Source organism: Dermacentor albipictus, chromosome 1 (assembly GCF_038994185.2).
Source record: "Dermacentor albipictus isolate Rhodes 1998 colony chromosome 1, USDA_Dalb.pri_finalv2, whole genome shotgun sequence".
In the NCBI taxonomy this organism is placed as follows: domain Eukaryota; kingdom Metazoa; phylum Arthropoda; class Arachnida; order Ixodida; family Ixodidae; genus Dermacentor; species Dermacentor albipictus.
The window spans coordinates 138,505,194-138,532,411 of record NC_091821.1 but is presented as its reverse complement, the minus strand read 5'-3'; the positions used below and the strand labels follow the sequence as shown (position 1 = coordinate 138,532,411).

At 41.7% G+C, this 27,218-nt stretch overlaps 1 protein-coding gene across 3 annotated transcripts; it reads left to right on the top strand.

The window, feature by feature from the left end:
- Positions 1 to 13: 13 nt before the first annotated feature.
- On the top strand, positions 14 to 26,171 carry LOC135911826 (intraflagellar transport protein 74 homolog). Of its 3 annotated transcripts, XM_065444165.2 has the most exons (9): positions 20 to 886; positions 2,608 to 2,762; positions 5,483 to 5,603; positions 6,407 to 6,532; positions 10,679 to 10,915; positions 12,635 to 12,735; positions 13,138 to 13,225; positions 22,172 to 22,357; positions 24,196 to 26,169. In XM_065444165.2, exons 1-9 carry the CDS (start codon positions 383 to 385, stop codon positions 24,445 to 24,447), a joined length of 1,770 nt encoding a protein of 589 aa, XP_065300237.1. In that variant the 5' UTR covers positions 20 to 382; the 3' UTR covers positions 24,448 to 26,169. The 3 variants fall into 3 exon arrangements, with proteins under 3 accessions (XP_065300240.1, XP_065300238.1, XP_065300237.1); XM_065444168.2 differs by lacking the exons at positions 22,172 to 22,357; positions 24,196 to 26,169 and adding an exon at positions 16,401 to 17,203 and having other exon boundaries at positions 14 to 886; XM_065444166.1 differs by lacking the exon at positions 22,172 to 22,357 and having other exon boundaries at positions 16 to 886; positions 24,196 to 26,171.
- The last annotated feature ends 1,047 nt before the right edge of the window (positions 26,172 to 27,218 follow it).

The following is a 27,218-nucleotide window of genomic DNA, read 5'->3' as shown; positions in this document are numbered from 1 at the left end:
AAAAGAAATCTTTCTGAACGTCATGAACGCCAATACCAGGCAGACCAGTGCCTCAGGCGGTCAGTGAAATACGGCTAGGTTCATTGGTTTTGGTTAAAGCTAAACATTGCTTGAGCTCTGTTGTAAGAGAGTATGGTCAGTATGGCAACAGTCATCACCACACCAATGCACTGACCACACAGACCACACGCACCAACATCGTATGCTCCACAGTTACCATGGCAACTGTTTATAAACTCGAACTGTCATGAGTGCGCGAACATTTCCCGAAGCACATTCAAGAGAGCGCTTTCTGCGATTCCTGCAACGTTTGTGAAATATTCTACACAGCTATTTTCATTGCACTCCATCCATACTGTTAGAGCGTCGTCCGAATTTCAGGATGATGGATTCTAGACCAACAACTTCGTCCTCCAACAGACCTCAGTCTCCAAACATGCGGTCATTTACGGCAGCCACACAACGCAGTGGTCTTCTCGGCGCAGTTAGTCGCCTGAGCGGGCGACCCAGCACGCGCACAGGTCCTCCTACGGCGATGCTTTCGCAGATGAGCATTCCGGAGCGTCCTATGACTCAGCATGGCCTTGTGGCGCCGAAGACTGCTTTAAAATCTTCACAGCGGCAGGTTCAAGACAAAAGTTACTTTATCGGCTTGCTGAGAGCAAAAATGACAGAATTGATTGCGGAGACTAACCGTTTGCAACGCGCAAATGAATCACTTGCGCAAGAGCAAGCTACTTACTCGTCGTACAAAAAGAAAGCGGAAGCTTTGAGTGCTGAGCTAAAAGAGCTGCAAGGCGATATGGCAGACTACAACTTGCTGGTTGACAAGTTGAACACGGATGCAGACATGGAAGATGTTAAGGAAGAGTACAGAGAACTTAAGGTAATAACTTTTTTTTTTAGCTGGCAAAACAATTAGGTTTCTGAAATCCACTCACTTATTCTCATTTTAGTTTTCACGTGTAAGCGGCATCCCCTCTTTTGAGGGAAGTGTTTTGTTGAGTATATATGTTTATATACCGAACAAATTGCACAAAATATGTAACTGATGCACATAAACCACACATATGCGAATAACTTTTGTTGTACATAGAACTTTCTTGCATGCTAGGATCATTCCAGCTTTTTGGTGGTTCCTAATGAAAAGAAATGGGCGTGGATGTATCATGTGATTTGACGGAACAAAGAGGACAAAAATCAGACACTAGAGACAATGTAAACAGGAGCACTTGTTCTGTTTGTACGATCTCTTGTTTGGTTTTCCTTTTATGATGGGGCATGCCCACTGCGGGGAATTGGTCAAGATACAGGTGGTGTTAGGAAATTGCAGTTACAACAGAAATTGATAAAATTGTCAGGAAGAAGCGAATAAGAAATAATGTATAAAAAACTTAAAATCTTTCTGAAACAACTGGTGCCAGACCAACTCTGTGACGATAAAAGTTTAAGACTGGTATTTGAAAACACAATCAGGTAAAAATTACTTCCATCTTTCTTTAGTCCTGACCACTTTTTCATTTTTTCAGTAAATCTGAAGCTGAACACATACCAAGTGGATGCACTGAAGGTGCCGACATATTTAAAAATCAGTAGGCATATTGTAACTTTAAGTTTCAGACTACCGTTATACATGTAGAAAACAAAGATTCATAAGTAGAAAAAGGGCTTAATTTATGCTTATTTTCAATAGTGTGCTGTCTCACAAATCTACAGGTGATTGCTCAAGAAATAGACTTAAATCCCTTTCACTCTTCCACACACATTGAACTTTTGGCAGCGTATTTACCACTAATGTTGTTTCCCCGACTGTTACATTGTTTTCCAGCATTCGTCCATGCAACCAACAAAGCACTGGTAGTGGCACTGACGTTTGTATCACGAGTCTTTATTTAGTTTTCAAACCTGAAAACATGCCAGAGTGAGTGCAGTGCAATGCTTTTCAGTGAATATATTCCTTAAGTTTTTGAAATGGGCCTAGTAACAATGAAGATATAAAGAGCCCAAGCTTTACTTTCCCCATTTCCCGTTAACTAAATGTTAACCTCTCAGTTGGGATGGTGCAATGCCCTACCTATTTCTCCTTTCTGCGGTACACTTATAGTACCCAAAGTGCCCCAGAGTGACAAAGGGGTAGTGACAGGGTGGGCAGGGTGTGCCAGTAACTACTGCTTCCCCGTTTGTTATAAGATGCATGTACAAAGACACTGTATGTCCCTTCTGCAATGTTAGCACTATATGTCTGCTACCATGCGATAGTCTTAATTTTTCACATTTTGAGAATGGAGACAGCAGCAACATTGTAGTGGTATGCATTTATTGCTGCCTTTGCGTGCGACAAGAGTAATCACAGTCATTTCTTAATTGCTAGGGGTTTAACACCATTGCCACGTAGCCCTCTTCATACCAACAAAACAGTAACAGTGCTTCACAGCTTAGTCATATTTGCTTCATGACCCACTGAAAGACAATGGCTAACATCTATAAGCAGCTGGAGCGTTCTATGGGGAGTTCAGTAAGGCACCTCGCAATGCTACACGGTGACCACTGAATTTTTCTTTGTAATGTTGGTAAATGTCTGTATATGGTTTCTTTCATGTCTTCTAGAGCCAGAATGACCAGGAAGTGAGCAGCGTAGAACTTCTTTTTGAGCAGCGGCAAGATCGTGAGCGCCAACTTCGACAGCTTGAAGTGGAAATTGAGCAGGAAAGGAACATGGCAGACAACATAATAGCAGCAATGCAACCAGAGCTACGTCACAGGTACCACAGGCCAGTGACATGGAATAGACCCCAACAAAATCCACTTTCTTCTTATTAACCTTGTTTGTAATTCTAGTTACATACCCATCACAGTTAAAACTCCAGGTTAGTTTTGCATGATAGCACCACTTGCACAGCAGTGACTTGCTCACTTCATGTCGTATTTCACAATGTTATCAATGTAGGCCCTTTGATGGGCTCAGTTCCAAGCCAGCATTCAATGCCTCATGCTCTTACCTACGGTGGTACCTGTGTGCAATCAATTGCTCTCTCAATCCTGCAAATACCTTAATGAGCAGCTCTCTTTATCAGCCGGCTTTTACATATAATTTAGTTCTTAATAAAGTAAATATTTTTGTTTGTGATTATTTACAATATTTCCAAGTGACAGCTGTTGGTATACTACTGCCATGTACTAAGTGTTGCATAACTAGGATTGTCAGGTATACATGGCTCCTTCAGTTAAACCGTTGGCTGATTTCTGCTCAAATTTTGTACAGAGGTAACATTTTTCCAGTGGGTTCAGTTTCACACCATGTTTGCGAGTGTTGTGTGCCTGTTTCATTTGCAATAAAGCCAAAGTGCATGTCCTCTGTGGTGACACCACTAGAAAAATGTTGATTTTGCTGCAACAGAATGGTGGTGCCATCTGTCACTACTACAATGAGAGCCGTGTTTCACCGTACTGATGGCAGATGGCACCACCATTCTACTGCAGCAAAAAAAAAAAAAAAATCAGTGGTGTTGGTTGCAGAGAATACGCACTTCGCCTTTGTTGTGAATTAAACAGGCTAGTAATGCTTGCAAACGTGGTATTAAACTTGACCCACAGCAAAATTTTACCTTGATGCCAAATTTAAGCAGAAATCAGTCAGTGGCTTAGCTGTAAGAGTTGCATATATGTGCATGGTGCACCTGTTTATGCAATACTGGTCGAACTGGTGCTTAAAGCAGCTTTCTGTGACTCACCTCTCCTTTTGTGATTTTATCTTCAAGGAAAGAGGTTTGATTTGATGTCAGTTTGACAAAGTATATTTGCTTTTTAAACAACATTACTGCTATGTCTTGTGTTTTAACATTCCTTTTACATTGTTTATTAATTCACCCGAAACACAATTGTAGGTAAAGGACCTCTATTATAGTAGAAAGTGCTTATACTCCAACGGTCATCTGTGGATGCTTGTGAACAGGTGTGGCAAGTCATCCATTGCAAAAAGAAATATTTTGACTGAACTGCGATTTTGTTTGTGCTGTAATCTCTAGAGTCCTTATTTAACAGTACATCTCAATGCAGTGATGTTACTATCTGCTTCACATGAAAGAAAAATACTTCAAGAATACAGTAAGATGCCATCCATACACAGCCTCCAATGGAACAGGAGCACTAATTGATGTTTCACTGAATATAGCCATATAGCTTTCATCAAACTGTGATTTACATTTCTTTTAGGACAGACCAAGTAAGTACCTTTTATTATAACTTATTATCGCAGATGATCTCTTATACATGTGCCACACGGGCGAGGTTATTATATATTTAACCAAACAAAGTGATGACCTAGGTAAAAAAAGAATGATAATATCTTGTGTACTTTCACTTTGCAAAATTCGCTGTACTGACCTGTAAATATTCAGATAATTGAATTTGAGAAAGTCTCAACTAAAATATGTATAGAGAACAGTGTTTAAAAATAATAATTGTACTTCTTAAATGCTAATTTATTGAAGATATAATACCATGTTATATGTTGTGCAGAAAGAAAGTTGCACAGAGGCTCATCCTGCCTCGTATAAGCATAAAGTCCTTGGCTGCATGGGCCCTTGGTTTCTGCCAGTTGAATTCAATACATTAGACTTCCGTTAATTCAACTCCGGTCAATTCGATTTTTCGGTTAATTCGATATCGACCGAAGGTCCTGGCCGGCGTCCGTATAATTCCGTTATATAATACAAACTTCCGTTATTTCGTCCTTAAACTTGACCTACGCCAAGTAATTCGAACTTGACTGGTCAGCTTCGCCGCAATGCAGTTGTGTTATGCCTTGAAGCATAGCAAGAATGGTCCCTGTAAGAGCACTTCGACGCCTAATGAGCATACTGGCAGCTATTCAGAGCTGTTTATGACGTTGCCATACGCGCGCGCACGCGCCGAACACCGAGAAGCGGAGAAAAAACATCTGTGTTTTGGGAATGTTAGCGAAAAGCAAGGTGGTAAGATAAAAAATTCAAAGGCCAGCCTGGGGAACGTTTAAAGTATTGCGAGTATTGGTGTGAGCGTACGTTCTCTGCGTCAATACCACTAGAAAAATGCCGATTTTTCTGGTGGTTAGGCGAATTATTATTAGGCGTCTGGGGGCTCGTACTGTGACCTGAGGCGGCGCACGTGCATGTGTAAATTAGGGAACACGTTCTATGTCCCCTAACAGTGACACCGTTCCCTCGCCTCGTATACTACACCGCATAACACATCTATATTGCGGCGTAGCTAACTTTAAAAGCAAATGCTGCCGACAGAATCAGCGGTGTGTTTCAGCGTTTTTTATGCCTTTTGTTTAATTCGACCCGCCGGATGAATCGGCCCCTTTGGTCGCTTCCGTCAGGATCGAATTAACGGACATCGACTGTATAAAGCAACTGGTCAGGATCTTTTGCTACCTGCACATCTTGCCTGCTGCAATATTTCTGGTTGCAAGATGATCTTTCCTTTTTTTGTGGGCTAGGTATACAGAGCAGAAAGACATTAATCAATCACTTGTAGATCAACTGGATAAACTGCAACAGCAGCTTCAAGGTCTTCAGTTGCAGAAGACGGCCTTAGAAGATGATATTTCATTGACTTCGGTAAGCTGTGACTTTGGTTGATGTACACCCCTGAGCAAAAATATATGGACCAAGGATTTCGCAATAAAGCCGATTTTCTTCTCCACCTATGAATTCTACTCGAAAGTGAGTACTGCAGTTGAAACTTGGCTCTGCAAACTTTCCAGTCACCCATTAATTTCAGTTTGTGTGTCTTAATTACAAATTAATTGAGCTTTTATGACAAGCTTGTGGTCCATATACTTTTGCTCATGGGTCTACATACAGTACAGTCCCATTGATACCATATTTATGTGAACATAACGAGTTCTTTCTTTGTTGTTGTGAAATTGCTCTCTTGAAAAAGTGCCTTGTGTTCATAACCACGCTCCAAATTTAGTGCAGAGTTATGTTTTCAATATCGCATTTCAAAATGCTGCAAGCTCAACTACTAATCAACTAAGCTCTGCAGAAAAGCCAAAAGCCAATTGCTTGGTTCCTAGAAAAATCCTTCAGCTGGAGGTATTTTTGTGCTGGAGTTCATGTGTGTCAGCAAGGTAGCGAGAGGTGACTGAACAGGGACACCGAAAAGAAGCAGCATCAAAGCAGTTCTGCAGTTTCCAAAACTAACATGTCAGAAAGACATGCAGCATTTTTTAGGAACTAATAACCTAGGTCTGTATGTGAGGAGGTTTATATTTGAGAGTGCTACAATGTTCTTTTAGATGGCTTTTCAGCATATTGCAAGGTGACAGAAAGTGTGGCATATGAACAGGCGTTTCATGGTGTAACAAACTGTGAAACAACCTGACGATGGGTGAACTGATCTTTCTTGTTGACAACAGGTGAAGCAGGAAGCAGTGAAGCTGTATGAGCGGTTGAGGGAGCTAGGAGAGAAAAAAGCAGTTTTGGAGGAAGAACAGAAGAAACGGGGGACTCCAGCCCAGGAAAGGGAGCGGTTGCTTGCCCAGGTGTGCTTCATAGCATTTTGTATACTTTTTTGAGCTGCCTAGTTTGCAGAACATTCCAGAAAACTTGAAATACTGTGAATGTCTTTGTTTTTGTGTGAAAAGGAGGGCAATGACACCAGCTTATAGTTTTGTATCTGTAGTGAGCCTTTTAATTACCAGTCACGTGCATATGTACCACATACATATGTCAAAAACATGTTGAAGCAAGTACTGTTGCCCTTGCCAGCATGATTTCTTGCCTCAAATAAGTAGAAAGTGGCTCATAATGTCATTTCGTATATTACCTATACATGGTGCATTAATTCCTTAATAGCTGTGGCACAACATAAGTAAAAGTAGTGTATCATATGCTATTGATTTATTTATTTATTTATTTATTTACATATACTGCAGCACAATATAGGCCTATAGCAGAAGTGAGAACATTATACATTAGTACTATACATTACACATTAAAAACACACATATACACAAAAAGATGAATGCTAAAAAAAAAGTGCTTTACATGTTAGCGAAGTGCTTACCAGTGGTAGCTATAAAATCTTTTAGTGGTAGTGAACAAATGTTACTGGGTAGAGAATTCCAATGCTCTATTGTACATGGAAAAAAACTATACTTGGATGTGTTAGTACGGGCATAAATAGGTGTAATGTTCAAGGAGTGGGAGCTACGGGTACAGCTTGCCTTAGTAAATGTGATATAGTTACAATCAGAAAGACCAGAGGTGGAGTTATTAGAGAGTTTTAGAATAGGGGCCCCAAACGTTTTGGGGCCCCAAAGAAACAGCGTCGAAGCCACTGCGCATGTGCAAGACGCAAACTGCGTTCGGGTTTTGCGTTGGGAACGCTATTTCACCGATTTAGTGGGAGCCCAAATAGCGGCCCCAAAAGCTTCGCGTCAACAAACATGACGGCACCCATCGAAGCGACGGCTGTAACCTAGCACAAAACTGGGTTCAATTCGCGGTAACGCGTGAAGTTCGCAAGCTAGGAGAAGTGACTGCGGTTATCGCTTTCTCTCAGCTAGCGTGTGTTATGAAGATTGACTCATTAGACGCCGCTGATATTGAATTCGATTGTTGATTTTATGGCTCGTAGGCCTAACACGGCTAAGCTTGACTGGTGAAGGCTAGTAAAGTTGGTTTGCTCAAAACTAAGCGTAACTAATTGTTTGCTGCTTACAGAATAACCTCTAAATTATAATTAAATGCAAATACATGCAAGTCAAAATTATTATTCCTATCATAAAATGGTACATTTTATTTAATTATTTCTAATAGCTCTTCTTTGACGCCGCAGTGGCGCTGTCAGCGCAAGACGCTATCCGCAAACGTAAAACCTTATTCTAAAACTCTTCACTCCTACGTGCCCCTATGCTAACACCCACAAAGCTCATTGGGGCCCCAAACTATTGGGGCCCCTATTCTAAAACTCTCTATTAATTGCATAAAAAAGCTTTAAGGCTTCAATGTGATAACGTGAAAGTAATGGCTCTATGTTCAAAGATTGTTGAGCCTGTGTTGGTGAGAAACTGCAGCTGTAACTTTGGCAAATGAAATGGATAGATTTTCATGGAACGTTATTGAGTGAGCTTATTTCACATTGTTTGTGAGGGAACCAAATGACAGATGCATATTCTATAACAGGGCAAATTAACATTTTATGTAATAGCGGGTTAGTATTGCAAGGTGTCTTAGCTAAGGGGCGGCGCAAATAACCTGATTTTTTTTTTTACGGCTTTCTCGTTTACCTATTCTATATGTTTAGACCAACAAAGATGTTCTGTTAGAATGACGCCTAAGTATTTATAATGAGACACTCTTTTAAGTTGGATGCCATCCAGAGAATAAAATGAGAGGGGGCTCTGTCTAAATGACATCACTACTGTTTTACTAAAGTTGATGTTCATTTGCCACGTTTTGCACCAAGCGCAGAAAGACATAAGGAATTGGGCAAGACGGTGGTGCTCATCAATGGAGTTAATAGATTCGTATAATGCACAGTCATCTGCATAAAGTCCGATTTTAGTTGAGGTGCTACGAGATAAATCATTGATGTATATTAGAAATAATAAAGGGCCTAATACAGATCCCTGGAAACGCCTGACGTAACGTTGACAGGAATTGATTCCACTGAGTTAAAAGAAACAAATTGTGGGCAATAACGAAGAAAACAGGGATTATTGAATATGGCATTTCATTTTACCACTAGTTTAGAATTAATAGTCCGGCATGCAACAAATTCGGGTATAGAGTCAATTATGCCCTGTATAAAACCACTGGAACTCTATGAATATCGTCAATGTAAATTAGTATATTGCTTCTACTGTAGCTCTGGGCATGTATACCTCCATACCCACCGTGGTTGCTCAGTGGCTATAATGTTGGGCTGGTGAGCTGGAGGTTGCGGGATCGAATCCCGGTCACGGCAGCCACATTTTGATGAGGGCAAAATGTGAAAACACCTGTGTACTTAGATTTAGGTGCATGTTAAAGAACCGCAGGTGGTCGAAATTTCCGGAGTCCTCCAGTACGGCGTGCCTCATAATCAGAAAGTGGTTTTGGCGCATAAAACCCCATAATTTAGTTTTAATGTATACCTCCACCACCAAAACAAGTCAGGGCTGCCATTTTATAGCGATGTCTTCTGCTCGATGTCATACCACTCTTGTCATCCATTGTTCAGAATAACTGGGTGATCCCATTGATAACGCCGGTGGAGAGTCACTCTGACCACTGACGAAGCATGAAAAGTGCAAAAAGGAATACCATTGGAAAAGGCATTACTACAAAATCACAGCCATGCTTTCCTTCCCCCACACGGCATTGGCAGCATCCACAACTGCTTCAACAAGACAAACTCTTTTTGGCACCTACAAGCAACGCGCTTGGCCTTACAAGAGCAGTATACATGATAATGATATTTTCAGTAACTTGGCAAATTGGCGGGTCCTCATCACTGCAGCCTACAGCCTATTAACATTTTAAAGGAGTTTGTAAAAATGTATTATGTTTAGAGACAGATGCTGTGCACAAATATTCTTGCTTTGCTTATTGTTGCATTAATTAATTGCTTGAATATTTTTTTCCAGAATGAATATTTTTTTCTAACTATTTTCTAATTATATTCACATGTGGTGGAGTCTGTCTTTTCACTTGGAAAAAAAAAAAAGAACGGGATCTGTGCACAAAACTAGAACAACGAAGGCAGACGTACCTTTAAACAGCAGTTATACTGCTGGAATAAATATAGTTTTTCTTTTCGTCTGTTACTGAAATATTTTTCTTAGTCTTATTATTATTTTTTTTTTGCAATGGGGGGGGGGGGCTCACATATAATGCTGTCATAATGAAAATTGAACAAAATTCATTACAAGCAGGTTTAGATCTATTGAAATAACTGGGAAAGCTGGTCCGACCTCCAAGAAAAGGGTCTGATGGTTAAGCCAGCTTTCCCGTGAGATGGTATACCAACCTAATGGTGAAATTGCCAATTTTTAGATCAGTAAGTACAGTCATTATCAAAAGTTTCAGAGCAACTACATGTGTGACTGCACCGGCCCCTGTAAGACTTCACTGTCATTGTTTCACAGCCCCGAAGATCAACAGGGACAGTGCTCTTCACTCTCCCGTGCTTCAGAGCGTGAGGAGTTTCACATGCTGCCGTATGGCCAGGCGACAATTCTGGTCACTTGCAGAGTGGTTCCTTAACTTCTGACAAGGCTAGCGAGCTTAAAGAAGTGAAATATGTCTGTGACTTTCACAATTATATCACATGCAACTCGGAAGTGCTATGTGCTGCGACACTTCATCATAGTGATGATCAGCACTGCTACTACTAGTTGGGCAGAAGTGTGGGCAAGCAAGCTTAACAATTAAGCTAAGATGTCTGTTCCATTGATAGCCATTTCAAAAAATTCTCTACTGACGGTGTTCTCTGGAAAGAAGGAAATGCCTTACATGTTCCGATACATAAGACAGTCTTTCGTGTACTGGTTTTGGGGTTTGGTAAAGGCTACATAACATTCAGAATTTGAGACAATACATACTATTGACAATGTCTTGTAAATAAGATATCCACCTGAAGGCCTGTACTGACTGTGGAGCAGAAGTTAAGACGGCGTTTTAGCTAAAGCCAAAGCTTGCAGGTCAAAGAAGACAACAGTGGGCTGTCGAGCATGGAGAGGCAAGCATCTGAGGCACGTGAGCGCCTGGGAAAACTGCAGGAGGAACTGGCTCAGCTCGACCAGGAGTTGGAGGAGCACAATGGAGAACGACGAGCCAAGTATCAGGAGCTCCGCAAACGTGAGGAAACCATGGATGCTTTCCTTGAGAGCTTTGATGAAGCACGCCAAGATGAACACAAGCGCCAGGAGAAGCTCCAGGTTTGTAGCTAAATACAATACCTGTGTCTCACTTATAGGTCTTTCCAGTTTGGCTGCACAATCTGGACCGCTAAGGCACAGTTGCACTTTGCCACTCAGTTAAGATAAGCAACAGCACAACATTATCTGCACAGCCATACTTGGTTTTAACAGGGGCAGTAGTCATTCTAGGGTGTTCCTCTATTTCTGGGAAAGCACGCTCCGGCTGCTGGTAGTATCTTGTACAGAAGAGGTGCTAAACTGTCATAAAGTGATGCAGGAACCTCTGCAAAACGCGAGGGCTGATCTTTATGGTGTTGATATTTTGATAGATAAATGTGGCTAAGTGTTTACTGCATTACTCCCCCACACACCCCAAAAGAAATTCAGCAATAATTAACATTAATTTGTTATATGAGTGTGTTTTCAGATATGTGATGTGAACTTCTGCTTTTTAAAATGCATAGTAACAAAAGCAATACTTTGACTGTGAGGGGTATGGAAGTATGGAGGCCCAGATTATACAACAAAATAGCTGCTTTTAAAAAAATCTTTGGTTCATTGCCATGATCAGAAACTAAACAGTATGCACATATGTTTATCTTACTTGTACTAACATAAAACATCAAAAGTAATAAATAAAATATTTGTGTATGTGTATGTCATTATTGAAAGTAGGTTTACTCCGACTTAACATAACAAATTAAAACAAAAGGTTATAGACGTTTTGCCATCTATGCTGGTGGCACCTTCAGTATACACTGACACAAATGAGGGGAGGTTTTGCCTTTTCTGGATGCGCCTGTACGCCAGGCCGATAATGACAGTGTGAAAACTACAGTGTACCGTAAGCAATGTGACACCGAATTTTTTTATCATTTGACTCGCATCACTCAACTGAACACAAATTCTCTGTTGTAAGAACTTTATCACGTTGTGATACCGTGTGCTCGAGCAAGCAGTTGCAGCTACAAGAAGTAGAAAGGTATTTGATGCATTAAAACGGTGCCATTATTCCAGGACGTTTATTAACGATACCCAGAAGCAAATGCGGAGAAGGGGAAGTGAGTCACGAGTGAGGGCAGCATCTATTGTATCTATTCCTTATGTTCAGGGTGTGTCAGATACTGTTCGGAGAGCTTTGAATCCGCTCAGCATACAAATCGTTTTTAAACCCCATTATACTTTGCGGAATGTATTCATGAAACTGAAAGACCACACTCCTGTGGACGATCAGAGCGGGGTCATCTATAAAGTCCGATGCAGGGATTTTTACGTGACTTACATTGGCGAAATGGGCAGAAAAAGTCAACAAGACTGAAAAAACACAAAGAAAACGTTGCCAACGCCATCCATGCAACACGTTCCAAGACCGAACTTGTCGAACACTGCTGGATGACAGGGCATAGCTTCGACCTTGACAATGTGACAACGCTGGCCCAAGAGCGAAAGTGGAGGAAAAGAAAACTCCTGGTATTGTGGTTCACCCGTCGTTACCAATTGGCATGCAACACCAACCATGGCCCCCTACCGGACGTTTACAAGGATGTGTGGGACGAGTAGACTGGACCTCCCCTCATTTGCAAATACTCGTTTTGTTTTAATTTGTCAAGTCAGAGTAAACCTACTTTCAATCATGAATTCACCCGGCTCTGGGAACATTTTTGCATGTCATTGTGGACAAGGCAATTGTTTTGCTTAGATACAACTGTCTTTGTGAATTTCCTGCCATCTCTGCAGGGGGAGATCGTCCAACTTTTGGAAAGTTGCTCACGCTCCTTACCCCACTTCTCGACTTTGCCAAGCCAAGAAGAAATGGCTGTACTCAAGGATGACCTGATGTAAGTAGGTGGATACAAAGAGGTGATATATATCTAAAAATTTTTTTTAAGAATAGAACTCATGCTAACAGCATAACACTATCATTGCTCTAATATCTCTAACTTATAAAGCATATGTATTTATATATTAAAACTTAATGTAAAAGAACTGCGCAAACATTAATGTCTTTTATGGGAGTCGCTTCTTTGGTGGCGGTTGTTTTTAATGATTGCTTTTAATGATACTGCAACTGGCAATACTAAAATGTAACAGTCTGAATGTTTAAAGTGTGATCTGGAGCTGCATTTGATAGCATTGTACTGTGGCATATCTATGTGTACTTTGTTGCAAAGGCTTTCAGTGAGTATGTGCATGTTCTGTGTACTTAAAAAACCAAAAACCAAATAAATTAACCGTTTCAGATTCAAAGAAAATGAAGTGGAGAAGTCAAAAATGACACTATCTGCTCTAGGGATGGAGCAGAAAAAGCTGGCAGTGGATTTGCAGAAGGTAAATAAAAACACTTTCACCTTTGTGTGCTGATTACCAACCGTGTTGATGGTAATTTAAGTTAAGAAAGCACAAGAGAACTTTTTTTTTTAATTGTATGCGGGTATTACTTTGTATGTATTCATAGTCATGATAAAGGAACAGGGACAGTGGAACGAATGGCAACACACCACTGATGGGGCACAAACCAATGACCTCTGCATGTTGCACACAGTAATAGATGGTCAATTCCGTGAGAGATCAAAACAGGTGGTATATTTGTCATTTTTTATTTTTCAGATAATTTTACACATTACACACATGTGACTGAATAGCATTAAACTGCCACTTGTTTTGAAAGAACGCTATTAGTAAATGGTGAAAAAAATCATCAAAGATCATCTGGTAATGACAACAATTTAGCAAAATACATTTTTTCTTATCTTCGCGACAATGCTTAAGGCCACGCATGTATAATATAGCAAATGTCTTTATTTATAGTGCAAATAGAAATAAAGGGGAAATAGCTCATGGCATTTTAAGGACTTGTGAACAAAGTAACCTTTTAAAAAAAATATCGAAAACGCTACATTTTTCAACCTAGCAAATCCTTGGGACTCTGTTGATACTTCCCTGTGCGTCCCAGCCTGTTGTGATTTACAGCAGAGATAGGCCTTCAGGTGGATACCGAACCTGTGCATTTTTATTCTTTTACTAATTTTTAAAGTAATAAATTTTTTTACCCAGAGCATCAAAATTAAAAACATTTTACTTTATTGAAAAATGTTAATAAAAAAAAAATACCCTCTTGTTCAATGTCACCCAAATTGTTCTCTGAGGACTGCAGAATAATAATATGAAAAAAACATGTTGCATCATTCTTTTTGGAACAATGTTACATATGTCTGAATATTTTGTTTCGAGAGAATGGCGCATAGTGTGGAACTAAGCATTTTTTGGGAAATGTAATTGTATAAGAACATGCTTCCATCTCTTCTGAGCCTTGCACAGTGGCAAGAATGGGGTATTTGCAGACGGTAAATAATGTTTTCGAAAACAAAAAGGCGTTTTAATGAAATGCACTCGCATAGTTCGCCACTTCAGTACAGCAGCGGATATATATTCCTCCTCGTCAAGAGGCAGAAAACCCAGTAGTGGCTTTCCCTTCTTTCATCTCATTGCATGGAACAGAATTCACGTCTTGGATGCTAACGAATGCAATCACTCAATGCATGTGTTGCATTGTCGTACTATTCCAAATTTAAAAGGTCATTATGACAGGCAAAAATAATTTGCACTCACGGATTGCAGTAGTCGCCAAGAGGGTTGGTTTAGTTCACACAAAAGTGTCCATTTTCATACCAGATGCAATCAACCAGAGTTTAAAAAGTCTCGATTGTGTGAAGTTTGGTGGCAGCATTTTTGGTCACAGGCAAGACATGTTTAGTGCGAGTCATGCCTGGTCTGCATAGTGAAACATACCATGAACGGATGTCTTGCACATTCGACACGAATTCCCACTCCTTTCTTTTTTCATCACGGAAGCACTCAATCTCGCTCGCAAGTGCATGCATCAGCTGGATGTTCTCGAGCTTGCCTTGGAGTTGTTTGACCATTTCAGGTGCCAACTGTATTACTCTGCCATTTTCTGCCCATAGGTTGTGTAGAGAAGCTTGATGCTTTATGGCTCCTCCGACTCAGTCACATGAGTTCTGCCTGTGTCCAGTCGCAGAGAACAGCCACTTTACTGACTCATAATTTTTGCACGAAAGCTCATACAATTGTAATTTGTTTTTGAAGTGGCTTGCAGCTCTGTCACTTACGTAGGTGGTGTGGCTTTGTGGGGGAGACTTCAAGGCACTCGTGGATCTTGCTTAATGCAAGCCAAGCATGGGCTGCATCGTGCGACATGTCATCGCTTATAACAACGTAACTGTTTGTTGTTTTTCTGGTGGTTACAACACAGGTGAAAATTGACTTTTTTTGTGTGTGTGTGCCAGTGGTAGGATTGAATCTCATTTGAAACAATAGAGCTGCGTGTTGTTTTTCTGGTTGTAAGAACACAGGTGAAAACTGACATTGTTTTTTTTGTGCCAGTGGTAAGATTGAATCTCATTTAAAACAATGGCAGTGTAGTTTTTTGTGAAGTCAAAATGCAGAATGAGGAATCCTTGCTGCTCACATTGTTTTGCTTCACGAATGTCTGCAGCTTGTGCCTGCCATATATAGTCCTTCAGAAACCACTTGCAGATCCAATTAGCTAGTTTCTTCATAAAATCGACTGCAATGTTTTCTTTACAATGTCTCCATTTTCCCATGCTGCATATGTGACCTCAGCCTCATGTGGAGCCCCCAATATTCTTCTACTTATTCTATCGCTCATAGGACACAGTTCACAGTCACCTAGATGGCATTTCACTGTTGGCGAGGGGCAGATGCAGTTCTTTTAAGTCCCAAATGGTATACGCATCATCCATCGAAATTTTTAATGCAGTAAGCTTGGCATTGGCACAATACACAAAAAGGCTCACTTGGTCTGGAGCAAGCAGAACCCTCTTTGGATGAAGTGAATAGAACTTTGACAATGCCATTTAAATGTCCATATTTGTCACCTTGAATGTACAATATGCCTCTCATATTGAGCGAGCGATAAATCTGGGCACATACTGCATTCCACCTTCAACAACAACGCACGTCTTTCTTCTTTGGGCTCTGTTAAGAGCACCCATACTCATCTTTTGTGTAGCAGGCCATGACAGTCTGCTCATCCTTAGGGCTTACACGAAACCTCAGAGGCGGATTTGGGGCTGTCCGCATGCTGTGCTTCTCATGCCAACTTCGCACCTTGTGAATCATTTACTTTGATAAACTTGGCATGGCGACCTGAATTTTTCACGGATCAAGGTTTGTCGGCAGCAGTGTCAACAACTGAAGGCGTTCTTGATAAGGTGTACATGCCGCGTAGGCTTTCCTCAAGTTTCCCAACCATTCAAGGCAGTCATCACTATTGTTCCTTGAGGGTTAAGGACTACCAGTTTTCCCAGAAAGAGCGCTGACCTGTGATCGAATTTTGACTGCAACAGCACTTTTGATTTCGCTCTGATTCATTTTTTGCATAAGAGTTTCTTTGTCGTTGAGGAACATGACTTGGAGGCCTCGAGGGTGAAACATCAGTGAATTCCATGTGCCTGTTCAGCTTGCCGGCTGTCTCTTCCTCGGGTACGAAGATGTCACCGGATCACCAGAGTCCGAGAAGGCTGAGACCATATCCTTGTACCACTTGAAGCAGTGTTGGCACATCTGATCTCCATCTCTAATTGGATCCACACCTTGATGGAAGATCTTCCACAACAGATAGACAACACTATGGACATCTTCAGAGAGATATCAACAGAGAGACATCTTCAACACTATGGAAATTTCGCTGGAATGGAATTTTCTTGTGCACCATCAGTTAAGATGTCTATCGCTGCACTTGGCTTACTGAGAAAGCCGCACACTTTGCTGTCTTCTTCACATATGCATTTCACTGTTGTCTGTGCTTCCATGTTGTCTGAACGGGCGCACAGACCCACTGCAGAAAGCAATCATTATTGGCCCTCTGTCTAATGCCATAGCTTATATTTTGGCACTTTGCTGAAAAAAAAAAAAAGAATGGAGGGCTGTAAATGTGCTCATTGCCTGTTGACGAGGGATATCAGCTGCTGTACTGATGTGACAAACTACGCGAGTGCATTTAATTCAGTTTTCTTTTTCTTTCCGAAAATATTTTCCACTGACTACAAGTACCTCATTCTTACCATTGATAAGGCTCAGAAGAGGAGACATGTCCTTGTATAACATTTTGGAAAGAAATGCTCATTTCTGCACTATGGACCACTCTTTCAAAACACAATAATCAAACATTTTTAACATTGTTCCAATAAAAATGATGCAACATATTTGCATATTATTATTCTGCAGTCCCATAGAACAATTTGGGTGGCTTTGAATGAGAGAGGTTCTTTTAAAAACATTTTTCAATAAAGTAGAATTTTTTAAATTTTTATGTTTTAAATAAAAAATTGTATTATGTACTTTAAGATTAGTAGAAGAATAAAAATGTACAGGTTTGTTATCCATCTAAGGGCCTATCTCTGCTGTGAATCACAACAAGCTGGGAAGTGAAGAGAAGCAGCAAAAGAGTCCCAAAGATGAGCAAGTTTTAAAGATGTAGCGTTTTCGAGAATCTATTTTTAAAAGTTGCTTTGTCCACAAGTTTTTAAAATGCCATGAGCTATTTTCTCTTTATTTCTATTTGCATGGTAAATAAAGGTATTTGCTATATTATACTTGCGTGGCCTTAAGAATTGTCACGAATTTAAGAAAAACCTTTGATGATTTTTTGGCCCATTTACTAACAGCTTTCTTTAAAAACAAGTAGCGATTGAGCACTATTCAGTCACCTGTCTGTAATGTGTAAAATGGTCAGAAAAATAAGAAGTCATATACACCACCTGTTTCAATCTCTCGTGGAATTTACCAGCTTTTTACCAGAACACTGAAATCTAGAACAGCAAAAAAAAAACATTAAAATTGGCAGGTGTACTCCGCATATTACTGTCTTCAAACGGAACTTAAGAAAAATGCTGATGAGGAAAAGTGACGCAACAAAAAGAGAGTGCACAAAGGAAGGAAAGACAAAGAGAAGCGCTACTCACAGCGGGAAAGGTTAGGTTATCAGCGGGAAAGGCGGGAAAGGAAAGGTTATCAGCGGGAAAGGTTATACAATACAGTGGAACTTCGCTCACACATATTGGAAAAAAAACCGCGAGAAATAATGTACTAACCTTGAAAACATACGATCCGAGATACTAAAAAAATTTGACAGGCAACTGTTGCTGACATTTACGTAATGTGAAGTGCGCGCGGATCGTTGCGGCACGAGACGCCGTCGTGCGTCGAGCTGGTGGTGTACCGGAGGTCCGAGACGCGTTTTGTTGTTTTTCGATTGCGTTGTTGTTTTAAGAGCGCGACGGGAAACCCAAGCGAAATCAAGCTGGTGGGCGACGCCGGATGCCGCCGAAGCGAAACGTGATGCCCACATCGCGCCGCCTGTAGCAGGGAGCGGCGGCGCGTTTGGAAATTATCACCTAGCTACTAAAAGCGTGCAGTACGCTACCAATGACACTACGCACCACGCGCTGTAAAACAGATACGTGAAGGTGGTTATCGCAATAGGTTTGGCGGCGATAGCTATGAATGCGACGTGCGATGACCCGGGCGGAGATTTGTTGGTACCGGAATAAGAAACCGTGCGCATCATCGTTTTCACGTGAGACGGGCAGCTATGCACTCTGCTTGATATTGCGCGCGCCTCGCGCCTTTTATTGTTCACATGGGATCCAGCGGCCGGAAAACGTATACGATCGCAGTCTGCAGCAGGGAACGGCGGCGCGTTTCGGTTATCGCCTATCAAAAGCGTGCGCTACACTTCCGACGGCACCACGCGCTGTGAAACAAATAGGCGAAGATTGCAATAGGATTGGCGGTGACAACTGTGAATGCCGCGTCCGACGACCCCGGAGAAGATTTGCTGGTACCGAAATGAGGAACTGAGTGCGCGCCGGCATTTTCACGTGAAACGGGTGGGCGAGTATTGCTGTGAAGCCGCGGTGGGCAGCGATATATACTGTTCTCAATCGCGCGCGCGCCTCGCTCATTTTTCTTGTTTACATAAGATTTAGCGGCCTGAAAACTTATCATACGATCGCATTTTGGCAACGTACTGGACGTTGGTGCCGAAAAAATCGTGTTTTCCGGGAACGTATAAACCGGTAAAAAATTAGCGTAACTCTTTGGGTAATTTTTGTGTTCCCGATGGCGAACGTTGGCGCCGGGAAAAACGTACATAACGGGAACGTATCAACGAGGCTCTTCTGTATATAACCTTGTAACACATGCACACAATAAAAAATGCAGAAACATTGACATAGGAAGTACACATGTATTTCAAAGATGGTTGTGAAGTAGTCAAACTCTGAGATAAGTAGTGCGATTAATGGCTCACTTATGCTGTGCAAGACCAACTAGCCCAACAATGAATTCTTAAGAAGAATGGGTTCATGCTAGCAGCATGCAAGGAAAAAAAAAAAATTGCCCACACTAGTTGTGACCTATGAGAGGGTAACTTCAGGATTTCAATTATTGTGCCAGAGTAAATGTTTTAGTATCTTAAGTTCAAAATGTTGGCAATACAACCTACTTAAAGTTTCACTATAATCAAGCAAATAGTTTTCTAGTAAAGGTGCACCAAAGTAAAAGACAAAATAAAATTATGCAATTTCATGTTGCCACATTTACCTATGGGTTAGAAAGGCTCCAGCAGAAGATATGTCATTTTTTGCTTTCTTTCCATCATCTGCCCCAAGCTATTCTGAAGGTTGCTTTTCCTTTTTCATCATTCTTTGATTTTTATGGAGTTTGAGGACTCTGCCTTATGAACCTGCTCCTTATCAAGCTGGGTTCCACAACTTCCACAACTGGAATGTCACTGAAAGGGAGAAAATCAACACCCTTATACGCAAGACTTACAAGATCGCCCTTGGCCTACCGGAGTCCACAAGCACTGCTCGTCTGCTACAGCTGGGGGTATACAACACGCTTGAGGAAATTGTGGATGCGCAAAGAACCTCTCACCTCGAACGCATGTCTCTGACAGCCACGGGCCGCTACATCCTGCAGAAACTCGGCTTCAACTACCACGTCCAACACGGTCAGAAACAGGTCATTCCACCTGACCTCAGCGACACGCTGATTGTCGCCCCTATACCTCGAAACATGCACCCCGAATTTAATCGGGGCCGACGCCAGGCCCGTGCCAAGGCACTGCTGCGCTCCTTGGGTGGAAAGAGGACTACGCGCTTTGTAGACGCCGCAGAATACACACGAGAACACCGGTTCACGGCGGTAGTCGTAGACGTTAGCTCCCGGCTTACGCACGCGTGTAGTGTCGCAACAGAATACCCCGAAACAGCAGAAGAGGTAGCAATTGCGCTTGCGCTTACTGACCCCCTCTGCGAGGTAGTTTTTAGTGACTCGCAATCCGCAGTTCGCAACTACGCGCGGGGGCGCATTTCCTCCGAAGCTCTCCAGATTCTAGGGAAAGCTGGTCAACAGCACTTAGATAACACCGCCATCATATGGTTTCCAGCGCACGTCGCAACCCCCACCGATGAGGGCCTCATTAACTTGAACGAGGTAGCACACCGCTCTGTGCGAGAACTGACCTGCCACGCAGAATCGGAGACCGCCTCTTCGAGTTCAGAACTGTTGGCTCAAAACACGCGAGAACGCCTGGTCAGGTACAATGACATCACCAAGCACTACCAGCTAGGCAGGCAGTTGCTGCCCCCACCTCACCCCATGCTGAAACGTCGCCAGGCAGTCATCTGGCGACAATTGCAAACACAAACCTTCCCCAGTCCGGTGCGATTGCAGCACATTTTCCCCACGCAATACCCGACTGCTCTTTGCAAATTATGTCAGGCAACTAGAGCGACGCTGTCACACATGTTGTGGGAGTGTCGGGTTACATCAGCTACAATGGCAGTAGCTCCGGAGGCTCTTGCGTCGAAGTGGGCCGCCGCTCTGCGCAGCTCCAACCTCAAGACACAAGAGTGGGCTGTCCAGCAAGCCCGAGAGGCGGCGACGAGGCAAGGCCTCGAAGTCCCCTCATGGGAGACCTGAGCCCGGGTCGTCAAATTTGCCGGATTCAGAATAAAGTTGTTTCCATCCATCCATCAAGCTGGGTGAGAGCGCTTTCACAGAATACGCCCATTCTTATGCCAAATGAACTCGAAATAAGACTTTGTGCATCATTTTCATAATTGTCCACTTCACACCCATTCTTGAAATGTTGAGGCACAACAATGTTGATAGATACAGGGGTGAAATTGGACTAACACACACACGCATACACATACACGCACGTGCACACACACACACACACACACACACACACACACACACACACACACACACACACACACAAAAGAAGAAAAAGTAACACTGATGCAATGCACTACAGCAGCATTGTTACTGGAAAAATTTGCAGTGACAACTAATGAAAATGGGATAAACTGAATGTTTTGCATATAAGATCATATTATTCCATAAAACAAAAATACTGCATGTAAACAGAATGCATATGTTTTTTAATACCGGGGGGTGGGGCTTTTTGTGCTGTGTTTAAATAGGTTGGAGTGCTCACCACTGTGCTACCTTGCTTCCTGCGCTGTGTATAACTTTGTCGTGTTTAAGTCTAAAAATTGAAGTTGATAAAAATTGATTTTTTTGTTTTGTTTACTCTACCATCTCTTGTTAAACAAGTTCTTTTTTTCTTCCCTTTACATACATAATACTTTAAATGGCTGCTTTCTTCTGACCAAGACTACAAATACTACATAAACTGTTTTTCTTTCAAGCCAGTGTTTGCCATGATTGTGGGGAAACAGCACGAAAAAAGGGAGACAATAAAGATGGACAGGACAGGCACTGTCCTATCCATATTTATTGTCTCGTTTTTTCGTGCTGTTTCCTCATAATGAAGCCATACCAATAAGCTCACATTCAGACCCTTTTACAGTGTTTGTCCTTATGGGCTATTCCTTGCTTCTGGATACTCAGTAATAAGGTACAAAAGGTCATCACACTGTTGTGCGCAGTTAGCATGTAGACTGACATCAGCATTCAAACTAGGTTGAAGTATCTTTAGTGTAACAAGAAAAAGATTTAGACAGAACTTAAGGTGACATGTGAAGGATATTATTCATCTGGCAAGATGTATATGGTGCCTAAATCAAGCTCATGGATTTAAACAAGTTATACAATCATGGATGTGACAGAAATGAGCTTCTTTAGTTTTTGTAAACAAGATTAATACAGGCCATACGTTTCCTCACATTATCATATTTGCATCCTTTTTAGATAGAACAACTAGAAAACAAAGTTCAGCAGGAGCTGGATAGCCTCAAGAGCAAGATTAAACAGATGGAAGAAGAGATGGTTGTCTTCTCTGACCTGGACAAACTAAGAAGCTCCTCAGAAATAAAGAAGCAAGAGCTGTTGGCAGAGAAAGAAGCGTTGCTGATAAAGAAGGGGCCAACCAGAAAGGTGCAAAGCTGCTTTGACCACTTCTCAATTAAGGTGCTCTCATGCCAAGGATCACCCATAACCTGCTATGCATAAAGACAGTGACTTAAGTCAAGTTAGGTGTTTAGTACTCCTCATCTGAGCAAACCTAATTACACCTATTTACACGAAGCAAAACCACCTTGCAAGTATATTTTATAAGGTCGCAACTAGTATGCATGACATGGAAGAAAACAAACTAAATACTTAAAACTATGTAATTTTTGCTGCATTGCAAGACATTTTCACATGGCAAACATGCATAAGTTTTGGCTATTGATTGTATTTATTATATTCCCCGCCATCTGTTGCACGAACCCCCCACATATCCTCGAAGCCTTCCTGCATCCTTCCTTCCACTGTCTTCTTTTTTCCACAGTCTTCCCCTTTGCCTAAAAGCCACATATTGTTGACAGCCACATGAAAAGCCACCTATATATATTTTGTTTGTTCTAATTTGTTTGTCATTTAATTAATAATAGTTCATTCAAAAACTTTTTAAGTACAGTTATCAGACAGCCCATGTTTGCCTTTTAAAACGTATATAGGGTACAATTGATTGTGAAATATGATCTTTTCTGTGCCTTTGTCGTAATGAAAGCCTTCAAAATTAAGGAAAGCCCACATGGTAGCCCAATAGATGATATGCAAAACCTGCAAGTGAGCCTCTCCACACACCTTCTTTGATGTAACCAAGGTGGTGGACCTAGGGCTAGAATTGTAAGTGGAGTATCAACTTGCAGGTCAGTGACATAATTCCTGAAACAGTTTGTTCACCACTTTGGCCAAGGTTTCAAAGCGCATTTCTCAGCTTCAACAGCACTAATAGCAGGAGCATCTTGATTTGGGAAGTTAGCTCTGTGGGAAAGCATGCTTAGGGCTTTTGAATATCATTGATTACTCACCTCCAGAGTACTGCCCTCAAACATGCCACAAAGAACTAAACATTCCCAATGGACCAATGCTTCACCATTCACATGCCTGTATGTCACAGGCTACTTATTTTGGTGTAGCTGCTAAATTTGGGCCACCAACTGGTCTAGTGTGGATTTGGGTGTGAGTGACGCCTTGTGATGACAGTAAGTAGTCCATGAACGCCAAGCTATCAGGAACCAACTGGCGTGCTCACGATTTGCCTTGTCACAGAAAGCTGATTGCTAGAACAAATGTAGTGGCAACACCTTGCAAACTCACCAACTACAACTTGTAAATTGCAATATGTGGCATAAAGCAATTAAAATTTGTTTATTTTGCTCATATGTATTCGATTATGCATTTTGATTTCTGGTGCAAGTAATATTTGTCTATTCAAGTAATCCTGCTCGAGAACTAGAAATTGCTTACGGCAGGTAGCACATCTTTAAATATTCTGTATAGTCTAAAAAAAGATCGCAGTATTTCTGCTAATATGGTAAATGCCAATTAGTGTAAAAGAGGCATGTAAATTATGTAGTCATTGCAAAAAAATTCATCATGCAGTACTGCTTGGGAAATGGCCGTCAAAATGCTGTAAACTTTATGGTGTGGTTGTGGCTGCAAGAAAAATTTATTCGACACACATGCATTAATTTGGACACTACTCATCTTGCTGGAAAAGCGCTCTTCTGTCATAGTTTGTAAAGGGAGTGTGGGAGCATGTTTTACTACAGCTCTGTGTTTAAGCCAATGTTGGAAGACCACCCACTTCTCTAGTTCAGGCAGGGTTCATCCTGAGTGTATTATAGTCAAAGATAAGTGTTCAATACCAGCCATCTTCGCAACCAGTGTTGTTTGGTCTGCACTCGTGACATGCCAATACTGTGCTGTTGTTTCTTTGAAAGGTGGTCGAAGAACTGCAAGCCCAGTATGACGAAGCAAGAGCTGCACTGAATGAAGAAGAAGGCTACACACGCTTAGTGAACTTGGAACGCCGCTGGCAGCACCATGAGCAGAATAACTTTGCTGCACAAGAGTACGTAGAAGCCAAACTGGCTGAGTACAACTACCACCCCATCAGGCAGGATGTGCAGGCACTGCTGGAAGCCTACAATACTGCCTTGCAGGAAAGCCTTGGAAAGGCATCCTATGGCTGAATAACTGTCCAGCATATCATTAGGTTCATGATGTATCAGCACAATAGACACAGATAGAAAAGAATGAACAAACGCAAGCACGGTCCAACTCACCCAGTTTTCTTGTGCATTTGCTATTGCTTGCTCGATAGCAAAATTTAAGATTACTTCTAAAATGTGAAATGCTGATTAGCTGCAGAAAAAAATTAATAAAAAATAAAGTGCTTAAGCTAACCCTTGCGTGAAGTACACCTTCATGTCCTTTCATACGAGCACCAGGGATCAGTGGCTTGTTGATGAGCCCTTCTGGGGTTTGGGTCTGAACAAAAGGGATTTGTTAGTAAAAAATGAGAGGGATCTACTTAATTCCGGTCACACTTCATACCAAGTTGGCAAAAAATGTGCTCAAAGAGGGCAAAACCAAAATGTAAAAGCAACACGTTTGCTTCATCCTAACTGTATGTGCTCGAAGCAGAAAATAGTGGCAAATGTAGAGCAGTTAAGTGATGTCTAGATGTAGCAACATTCTACTATAGAACAGAGCAGTTGCAGGCACCTGAGTATTCTAGACTGCATTCTAGACAAACTAAAGCTGAACAGTTTAGGCCATCTCAATTTATCATTCCATAGATAAAGTGCACTTCTTTTGATCTTTAGATAAAGTGGTTCAAAATACTTTTATAGTCAAAATACTCTGGCTCAAAATCAACTTGCAGTGCAGCAAAAGATACGAGGCATGATAAGACAGTCACATGCTCTGCATGCACTACGTAATCCACCATAGAACGTAGTTCCATGCTTTGGCATTGGTTATATAGTATATATATAGGTTTAGTATTGTTAAGCACTACTAAATGGTTGTGTGGTAGTTTCTAGCGTGCGAAATAACTGCTTGTAATACATACTTTTTGACGCGACGCCTTTCAGTTCGGTCAGAGGAGGCTGCTCACTAAAACCTCATGTAACGAAAACATATACGTTTATCGCTTATACCTTTGGAACCATACTATCCACGCACCTTACCTTGGTATTGTTGTGTAGAGCAAAGAAGCCATTACGTGATCTTGCACGTCTTGTGCGCCCAGATGGTGCTGTTTTCGTGCCACATGTGATGATGCAATTGAAGCTAAATTTAGCCTTTTGTCAGTGTTCAGAGAGAAATAGTTTGGTAGTATGTTTGTTGATTCGATCAGGAGTGGTTGCATTTGAGAAAGCTCACTCAGCCATAGTAGGTATAATCTATCAAACTCAAACCTATGCTCATCAGGAGTTAGAAGGCCTACAAGTGTGCAATCACTTGCAGAAATTTTAAGCTTGCTTGGCTATAGCGCTCCCGAATTTGACATGTAGAGTCTAGAAATGGCATGGAGAGACCCGCGCAGCAAGGGAGAGGGATACCCAACCCCTCTGACCACAGTGGAACATGTCTGTCTCCATAAGGAGCGCAGGTGCAGCGGATTGAGGCAAGCACAGGAGCCCCAACCATCTACAAATGCAACAGGCTTGTGCGGTGCTGGGTAAGGTGTCTCGTAAGGTAAGGTAGGGCGCAGGGTAAGGTGTTCTCCTTGTGGAGCGGCGGGCTAGGAGGATATCAAGGCACCCTAGCACAGGGCAGTTTCCAGCACCACCAGTAGGGGGGTCATTTCTTTATCCTAGTGAACAAGCACCCTCTGCAAAACGAAGGGGCCCACTACAAGTAGAAAGCGAGATAAGACCGCAAGACTCGCAGTAGCTGTAACTTAAGCATGTAAGCTTCTAATGTGTGAATAAAGGTAACTTGTATATTTGGTTACATCATTTCTTACCTTAGTGCCCATACACCCTCTACGCTACACACAAGCCATTTCATGGACCCCACTGCAGCCGTGTTGCTGATACAGCCTACCTGATTTTTTTAATAGAACAGAGACAGCAGAGTGGTACCTGCCATCAATACAGTCCCTCATCACTTTCCAACTATGTTTGTAACATCTGCAGTAAGATTTTCCAAAATGAGCAGTAATTATTTTTAACTCATAGTTAGCTTAAGAAAGAAGTCAATTCATGGACTTCTTTGTTGTGATGCGGAATACTGAGGTAGTGTTGCACTGCGATTCACACGATGCATTGGCTTCGATGCCAATTGTCAAAAAAAAAAGAAGAAGAAGAAGAAGAAAACAAACAGTTTCTCTTTGCTCTTTCTCTCCGTGCTTACCTTCTCTCTGCCTTGCACTTCAATGCACTAAATCTGGCTGGACAGCCCTCATATACCCTGTCGTTTGCTACACATTCACGCTACACGTGCTTCAAACGAGCTGCAACCAAACAGAAAATTCTATGCATAAATACGTGCTTTCTTGTTTTTCTGCAAGCATTCAAAGTCAATGAAATCAAACGAAAAAAACTTTAACTGCATGAAAAGGCACAACAGACATACTCATCTTCCATGCTGCGAACATACTATGAATGCACTGTGAACGCGCCACGAGTTCGCTATGAACATGGTGTGAATCGCCGACTGGCATTTCATGATGTGTCCCCTTCAGATGAGTGGAGTTAGCACTGAAACATATTGAAACCACAATCACGCATAAGAAATATACCTTGAACAAGTTTGTTAAAGTGAATCCTTTTTTTGAGCTGTCCAATGGGCTTAATGCTACGTTGGTTGCGGTACATAATCGAACTGCATACAAACCGGCTGGCTGAGGTGAACACAAACTTCAGTATGTGGACACAAAAGCTTTGCTTACACTGATTGTGACAGTGTGCGGGATCTGCATTTTTTCCCTGAAAACTAGCCTCTGCCAGCA